This window comes from Megalobrama amblycephala, linkage group LG5, assembly GCF_018812025.1.
Source record: "Megalobrama amblycephala isolate DHTTF-2021 linkage group LG5, ASM1881202v1, whole genome shotgun sequence".
Lineage (NCBI taxonomy): Eukaryota > Metazoa > Chordata > Actinopteri > Cypriniformes > Xenocyprididae > Megalobrama > Megalobrama amblycephala.
In genome coordinates this window covers 38,717,097-38,725,767 of record NC_063048.1, presented here as the reverse complement: position 1 = coordinate 38,725,767, position 8,671 = coordinate 38,717,097, and the positions used below count along the sequence as shown (strand labels likewise).

The 8,671-nt window shown below is 38.9% G+C and overlaps 3 protein-coding genes across 3 annotated transcripts; 2 read left to right on the top strand and 1 right to left on the bottom strand.

Annotated features, from left to right (window-relative positions):
* The first annotated feature begins 525 nt into the window (after positions 1–525).
* Positions 526–1,723, top strand: LOC125268185 (cell wall protein DAN4-like). Its single transcript, XM_048190275.1, has 2 exons — positions 526–1,148; positions 1,241–1,723. The coding sequence occupies exons 1-2, from the start codon at positions 1,083–1,085 to the stop codon at positions 1,721–1,723; spliced, it is 549 nt and encodes a 182-aa protein (XP_048046232.1). The 5' UTR covers positions 526–1,082.
* Positions 1,724–1,728: 5 nt separating this feature from the next.
* Positions 1,729–4,348, top strand: LOC125268184 (G2/M phase-specific E3 ubiquitin-protein ligase-like). The gene is made up of 6 exons (XM_048190274.1): positions 1,729–2,044; positions 2,172–2,482; positions 2,857–3,035; positions 3,358–3,530; positions 3,618–3,832; positions 4,236–4,348. Exons 2-6 carry the CDS (start codon positions 2,200–2,202, stop codon positions 4,346–4,348), a joined length of 963 nt encoding a protein of 320 aa, XP_048046231.1. The 5' UTR covers positions 1,729–2,044; positions 2,172–2,199.
* Positions 4,349–5,450: 1,102 nt separating this feature from the next.
* Positions 5,451–8,218, bottom strand: LOC125268182. The gene is made up of 6 exons (XM_048190272.1): positions 7,899–8,218; positions 6,953–7,188; positions 6,663–6,847; positions 6,379–6,518; positions 5,834–6,195; positions 5,451–5,510 (listed from the first exon to the last, which is right to left on the bottom strand). Exons 1-6 carry the CDS (start codon positions 8,152–8,154, stop codon positions 5,451–5,453), a joined length of 1,239 nt encoding a protein of 412 aa, XP_048046229.1. The 5' UTR covers positions 8,155–8,218.
* Between the last annotated feature and the right edge of the window lie 453 nt (positions 8,219–8,671).

Below are 8,671 nucleotides of genomic sequence, written 5' to 3'. Positions count from 1 at the left end.
ATATTCTCAGATTATGTAATCCATATGAAACTTGCATATAGGCGCGTCCACTACTGCGGAGATGAGAGATGAGTCAGCATTGTTGACTTAATCTCTGCAGCCGAAAACACAGAAAACATTATCAATAAATTATTAAAATGTTTAGACAGTCTCCTTGCTGTTTTTTCACGACACATTCATAATCGTTACGATTGCCGGAGCACTGTGGCAAGCTTTATGCATGTGTTTGAGCACTGATTAGGCTATGTATACATAAGATTAAAGGCTCATTATTATGATTTATGGCTTATTAATATAAATGCGCGATTAGTCGACTAATCGCTTAAATGAACGACTACTGGTCGACTAGAAAAATCTTTAGTCGAGGGCAGCCCTAGTGATTTGTGAGAAATGCCTATATATATATATATATATATATATATATATATATATATATATATATATATATATATATATAAATAAATAATGCGCTTTACTTTAGGCTCTTCAAGAATGGCGAGCAATACCAGGAGTATAATACAAGTTTGTTGGTGGATCAAGAGAAGGTAATCCTTCCAAGTTCTATTTATGTATGATTTACACACTCTTACAGAATGCATACGTACTTTTAATGTGATCTTTTAATAGGAGAGGAAGAAACTAGTCTATCAGGCTTGTGAGGAAAGACGTCAAAAGGTTTGTTTATAATAAATGAGTTTGATAAACTAGCTGAAGGTTTTTTTTTTTTTTTTTTTTTTTTTTTTTAATGAGAGATCACATTTCAGGCTATTGAGGCAAGACGTTGGCGAATGTCTGCATGTGAGGAACCCTCAGATGGGGTGTTGATCAAATTTAAATATCCAAATGGGCACACCAATATGAGGAAATTCCGCTTGTCGGAGCCAATCCAGGTGATGTGTGTTCAGCTTGAGAAAATATCAAGTGTCTTCTCAGTGGTTCAGTGGGTTGTAAAACTTGACTGTTTCACATCTTTTTAGATCTTGTTTGACTTTGTGGGGCAAGATGATATTGCCAGTGAAATCTTTGTGGTGCAAGAAGCTGCATCATCAAGATCAGTTGAGAGCAGTTCCTCCGGGTCAATAATGGATTATGGCATAAAAGCATCCTCAACTCTATATGTGCTTTGGTTTTCAAATAAGGATGTACAGGTAAATGTGTTGCATTTTATTTCCAGACTCAAATGAAAACGGAATGTGTTTTGGTTTGTGCAAGCTCATGTATTGTGCATGTTTGTCTTCAGGAAATTCTCTCAGATCAACAAAATGATGGAGCTTATGCCCTACACCATACATCTCATGGTCAGTCATCACTGTCTGAGACCTCCACCCAGCCAAGTCTCTCTGTGCCCTCTTTCCAGCCACCGCTGTCTGAGCCCTCAACCCGCTCACTGCTGTCTGAGACCTCCACCCAGCCAAGTCTCTCTGTGCCCTCTTTCCAGCCACTGCTGTCTGAGCCCTCCACCCAGCCAAGTCTCTCTGTGCCCTCTTTCCAGCCACCGCTGTCTGAGCCCTCCACCCGCTCACCACTGTCTGAGACCTCCACCCAGCCAAGTCTCTCTGTGCCCTCTTTCCAGCCACTGCTGTCTGAGCCCTCCACCCGCTCACTGCTGTCTGAGCCCTCCACCCGCTCACTGCTGTCTGAGCCCTCCACCCGCTCACTGCTGTCTGAGACCTCCACCCAGCCAAGTCTCTCTGTGCCCTCTTTCCAGCCACCTGCTGTCTGAGCCCTCCACCCGCTCACTGCTGTCTGAGACCTCCACCCAGCCAAGTCTCTCTGTGCCCTCTTTCCAGCCACTGCTGTCTGAGCCCTCCACCCGCTCACTGCTGTCTGAGCCCTCCACCCGCTCACTGCTGTCTGAGCCCTCCACCCAGCCACCGCTCACTCTATTCTCACAACCACAAGAAATCCTGACTCTTCATGATGAACCATCACTCTCTCCTTCATCTGCACAAGAACCAATCATTATTCTTGATGAACAAGATGAGACTGTTTCACAAAATCAGTCTCCTGTATCAACACATGACCTTGGAGGACCTGTGGATGAGTGTGTTTTTCTCATTAACTTGATTTTATATATATTTTTTTTAGTATATGTAGAGGTTTCATTTTCTATATCTTGTTACATTTAATCAGGTGGTTAAAATAAAATGCATGAACTTCTTTGTTTGCAGGACTGATCTACAGACCATATTGAAAAAAATGGTCAGCAAAGTTGATGGAAGCTTCTGTCCAACAAGCAACCAAATAAATGTGTGCAGGGATAATGTTTTACTGTGTAGCGTGCGGGCATTCAAGCGTAGGTTCTTCAACCCTGAAGCAAAATTGGATGTTGTCTTTGTGGATGAAGATGACAATGGTGAAGGAGCAGTTGACGAAGGCGGCCCAACAAGAGAGTACCTAAGGCTGTTGATGAGGGCTGTCCACCAGTCAAATATCTTTGAGGGACATGAGAAAGACCGACAGTTGTCTCTTGATACTCAAGGTAGGGAAGCCCAAATTCTTAGGACTGTCCTCATTCAACTGGCAGAATTCTAGAAGTGTATACACGGAAACCCATTTAAAAATGATTGATTTGTTTATTTTGTTTTGTTTTTTGTGTGTTGGGCAGGTTTCATCCTGTTTGTTGTCTGTATCGTTATTTTTATTTTAGTTATTTTGCCTTAAAATTTGTTAACTCTTGGTTAGGATTTTTCCATGATTCTTTTCTTTAATGTACTGAAACACCTTTTTGAAACATGTTTTGAAAGGTGCAATAAGTTTTGTAGTAGCACTAATATTAATCATAGCATTTTAAGGTATTAAATTAACAAGCATTACAGCAGAGCAAGATTTTTACTGTTATTTCTTTAATTTTAGCTTTGCAGACTAAACTTTACATGTGGGTGGCAAAAATGATTGCTGTGTGTGTGGTCCATGGAGGAGTCGGTCCACATTTCTTTTCCGAAAGGCTTTTCCATCAAATCTGTGGGATACCAACACGCCCGGCCACGGTGGATGAAGTTGGTGACCATACTTTCAGGGAACAATTAATAAAAGTAAGCAGGAGAAAGGTGTTATACATTGAATGTACAGTACTGTGACACAGCCCTATGTTCTTTTAACTTTCTATTTATGAATTGCTTCAAACGTGTTCAGGTTACCTGCGTCACTCGGCCTTCGGCCTCGTGGCTGCGGCCGAACCACAGCCATGAGGATATCCACGAACATTCTCATGAACACGAGTGCTATGTTGCTTAAACATCTAATTTATATAGGGAAGGTATCTTTACAAGCCAATTTTGGACTCCCTCACTGACTCACTATCTCTTTCTCTTTTTTTTTTTTTTTTTTCTTTTTTTTTCCCCCCTGTCTTTTTAGATACAGGAAGCAACAACGGTCCGAGAGGCGAACGGTGCAATTGCAGAGGCAGCAGATAGTCTCAGCATTATAGGTGCCTTAAGACATGTGTCCAGCCTGGAGGAGAAGGACTCCCTTGTCCAGTCAGCTGCAGACTTCTTTGTCAATGGAAGATTGGCGACTGCCCTGGACCAGTAAGTGCCTCACCTGTCTTATCTGTCCGAAAAATGAAACTGTCATTGGCCCAGGGTGATTCACACATTTTAACATGGTTTTTATAGGTTTGTTGAGGGGTTAAAAACCCTTGGTTTACTGGAGGAGCTGAGGAAGAATCCAGCAGTGTTCTACAACATGTTTGTCAGTGAGGAGATTCCACTACAGGCGAAGGACCTATGCACTTTATTTGACGTGGACTTCTCTGCGCAAGGCAGCAACAGGAGAGCACGAGAAAACATGACAATATGCTTTTGGCGTGACTGGTTAATTGATATTGAAGGTATACTATTTATTGTACAAGTTATAATAACATGGACTTCATAAGTACAATTATTAGTGGTCATTTTGTTGTCCTGGTTGGCAGGAAAATAAATGCTGATAATGCCATAGTTGAAGTGACATTGTGAAGTCTGGTTGTGTGAACATGGGTAGCTCCCTTAAACTTGTTCATATTGTTTTGTAATATTTTACCAAAAATGTACTTTACTGAGGCTTTTGTGGTTGATATTCACCACAAAGTCCTTGATGTCAGCATGCAACTTCCAAATTGCTCCAAAGTAACGCATACAAAAGGTTAGGGCTAGGCGACACGGGCTAAAAATAAAATCAACATGTGTTTTAAGGGGCCTGAATTACTGTTTCTCAGAATACTGTTTCTCAGACTACTATTTCTTATGTTACAGAAGGAGAATGCAGTCCAGTCACCCTAGAGAAGGTATTGGAGTTTACATCTGGAGCTTCAACAAGTGCCTCCACTGGGATTTCCACACCGTCCACAAATTCAGTTCCTTCATGAGGGCAACAGACTATTCCCAGAAGCCAATACTTGTATTCTTGTACTCCGCCTGCCGCTGCACTCTTCCTATGAAGCTTTCAAACAATACATGATGGAGGGAATTTTGCAAGCTCCAACCTTTGGTCTTGCATGATGTCACTGTGTGTAAAACTTGGAAATTCAGTTTTCACTTGAGCTATATTTGTGCTTAAGTTATTGAATAGAATGCTGTTGAAGAAAGTCACTGGTTCAGATGTTAATTATAGAATCTCATGCACTTAAAAAAAAAAAATTAGATTAGATTCAGTAAAAATTAGATTCAGTAATCCTGTTCATTTTGCATGAGTAACAGTTCACTTCAGTTGATTTGGCAGTTATTCAATATTGAGTTTTTCAGCTAACTCAAACTTGTGTAGTTTTTTTTTTTTGCTTTAAATTATTTTTAAGTTATAAATTTATGTTTTACTTGTTTTGAAAATGTATATTTTCTTTAGGTTTTATGAGACATATTGGGCTTATAGTTCATGGTTACTATGATGACACTGAGGTTGATCTAATGAATTCAGATATCCTTTATAAACCAACTGTAAGGAATTATTGGGCTTATAATTCAATGAGTTTGATGAAATCACACATTACAGCCAATATGTTTGGTTTATGTACATGTTGATGAATACACAGTGAATACAGAGAAGGCAAACTAAAGGTCTGGCTGGTTTGCTGGATGTCAATCTCAACAGCTTATCGTAGTAACCTGTCCCCATCACAACTCAGTCTCTGTTCTGATTAGTGGATTGATGTTAAGGTATTTTTGGCAGTTAAACCTCTTTCAACTGGTAATCTAAAATTCTCATTCAAGCCATTAAACATTCTGTTTTTCATACATTACCAGTTTATTCATCTTTTTTTTTTTATTCATCTTTTCATTCCCATTCAAAATAGTTAGATCCTTCTCCACTTTTCCAAACATTCATATTGAATTTTCTTTTTCATGCATTTTCAGATCTTGTCTATTGATTCATATTCCATTTAAACCTTAAGATGTTTCACGTTTTTCATACATTACGAGTTTTATTCAACATTTAAATCTCATTCATACTAATTGGATGCTTTTCCACTTTTTCTACGAATTATAACAATGGGAGTAGAAAGGAACAAAACGAATATTGTCAGCCAACAAGTACTACAAAAAAAAAAAAAAAAGACAATAAAACATAACACAGCACCAACAGTGTTGTTAGCTACTGCCAAATCTAGCACACCTGGCATTAGCGCCATCAGCTGCAGCTGCACTACCCATACCACCTTATTTTAACAGAAAATGTAACTTAAAGTTGTTGAAACTAAAAATGTCTTTCAGTCCTGGATAATATATGCAGCCAATAAACTTTTATCTCTGGGCTTGGAATTAGACTATACCTGAGTTTGCAAAATACTGATAATTGCAGTACAGCAAGCCTGATATTTTATCTTTAGATCAGAAAGGTGTTGGATTGCATTGTGTACAGATGTCTGTTGTTGCTGAGTGAGGATGAGTTGAGGTGGCTCTACATTAACAGCTGGGAACTCTTCCTCATCAAGTGTAGGCAGTGTTTGAATTCCATACTGCGCTAGGATGGCATCAATGTTTTGGTCACTGTAGGGATTTTCCCCAAACACATTGTTGACAGCTGTGCTGTCTGTTGCAATGTTTTTGAGCATGCCCTCTGTCCAGAGTTGAGTTGGTGTGCGATTATTTTCTGTTCGCAACGGATGGAGGTTCCAGGCCTGTCTAAACTGCTCCAGTCTTTTTTGAATCTCAGGAAGATAAACAATATGCAGTGAAAGTCTGTGGACATCATCATCTGGGTTTAGAACCTCTGAATCCTCTAAAGGAGTAGAACATAAGATAAGAAGTGCTGCAACACATGCAAAAATACATCACGCCAAAGGCGTTCAATTCTCTGATTGTGAACTGATTGTCCGGTTATGAAACCTCTGTGTTCAAGTCCTTGAACTAGATGCATGAATAAAGCCACAAGGATGTTTTCACCACCATGGTCAGATCTGACTCTTGATGGTAGGGCATAGAGGCATGTTGCTTTCAAAAAACTGAGAAAGGACTGTTGTGGCACGATTGTCTGTGCTGCAGTTGAGGTAAGTAATCAGACGGGAGTATCCATCAATTGCACCATGAATCACAAAACCCCATCTAGAAAGGTTGAAAAATCAAATATTACTTTGAAGATTATAATACTATTGACAGTAGTCTGGAAACAATATAGCTGTAAACTTTTTTTACTTGCTGAAGTTCTTTTCAAAATATTAAAAAAATTACAAGTCTGGTAATAATAACCTTATGAGACGCATGTTCCCATCAATGTGCCACAAGCTATTGGGGTAAGGTACATGATAAACACGTCTTGCAACTGTCTGGCTCCATCTCCTTGCAGCAGCAGTAGGATTGACCCGTGTCAACATCTCACGCACCCTGGACCGTGTAACAAGCACACCCTGTGCACGCAACAGGGCTCTTATCATCTGCAACAGATTTGTAAAAAAAGATCTAAATTGACATGATATTCACAAAACAATGGCACACAAATGTGAATTAAATACAGCCTAAAGATAAAGACCTCCAATTACCTCATTTCCAGAATTAGGATATTGGCTCTGAAGTTGCCTCACATGTTGTTCTAGTTCACCATCATCTATTGCGGACAGCATACTTCTAACAGGTATACCCAACAACTTTGACTTCTTGTACAGAAATGATGAGGAGCATCCCAGTATTTCAGCAGTTTTTGAAATTGTATGGCCTTGCTTCAGCAGAAATTCAATGTGTTCTCTGGTAACATCAATGGCTGGTCGGCCTCTTCTCCCTACAAAAAGAAAAAGTCAACTAAGTTTAAGTGTTTAAGCAGCATTGGACTGTTTATTTTTTGTAATTTTATAGTATATATCATCATACCAATTCTCATACATGCATTGAAATTGCATATTGTTAATGAATAGGCCAGTAGGCTACACTGGAAATGGAGAGACTTGTGGAATTGCAAAAATACAGTATTTATTGCTGTGACCAGTGGACATAACAGTGGTGTAAGACCAATACATTTAATGATTGCACAAATAAGCACGTTAATAAATATAAAGTCAGAATTATTGCTAATTAGTATAGCCATAAATGCGCAGCGCCGTTGTTTTATCCATTAAGCACAAATAAAAGACTGACAACGCCAAATGTTCAGTTTTCTGATAATATAATTCACATAAGTGTGGCAATATATTATATAACAATTATATTAATACTAATTATAAAAATAACAACAGAGTTGCTTAATGCAAGTAAATGGTGGTCTAATCATTTTATGGTTTCTATACTGTTTATGGCAGAAGAGCTCCTGCACGGAGCTTCATGAGATTGCGCTGCATTTTTTGTCGTTTTTTTTTTCTTCCTACAGCTCCCGCGGTGAACCCTTCTACTGTCTATGGGTGAGCCGAGAAAACCATAAGATGTTAAAACGGCCGGATTTCCCCTTTAACGTTAATGAATATGATAATACATGAATACAGTGATAAACAGACTCACCTGAACTAATGCGCCTGACAGAGAAACGTCTGTCTTCCCCAGCATGGAAATTTGCGTCTATTAGAGTTTTCAGTTGAGCCAAACTGCTTTTGAGTTCATTGTTTGTGTCTGGTGATAGCAAATGCTCAATTCTTCCGAGATTTCTTTCACAGTTTTCAATAGAACGACGTTCTCTCTCTCCACAAATCCCCTGTGTGAGGGCTCGTTGAATTTCATGCCATTTTCTAGTGTTTTTTTCGATTACAGCCAACGCCATGACTGCTTCTTTCTTCTTCTATTCATAGAAATAAGGAAATGATCCCCTTCCCAGGGAAGGGAAATTACGTATTTATAGATATCTAAAATAGAGCAACGTCATGCACAATAATTTGCACTAGTCATAATGACGTTTGAGATATCGTTAACTTTCATTCTGCCTAGGCAAAACTGAATTACAGATATCTGCAATTGTCATTTAAGATGTGTGACGAGTTGAATGTCGTTTTCAATGACGTCATTGCAGATATCTGTAATTCAGTTTTGCCTAGTCAAAACTGCATTACAGATATCTCTATCTGTCGTTTCGACTAGCCACAATTACGTTACAGATATCTCGAATGACAATTCCGACTATCCAAAATGTAATTACGACTAGTCAGAAAGACGTTGGTGATATCTACAACGTTAATTACGGATAGTCGAACTTAACTTTTAAATGTTAAAACGGCTTTCCATAGTTTTCACTAGTTAAAATGTTAATTCTTGATATCTGGAATTACATTTCTACTAGTAAC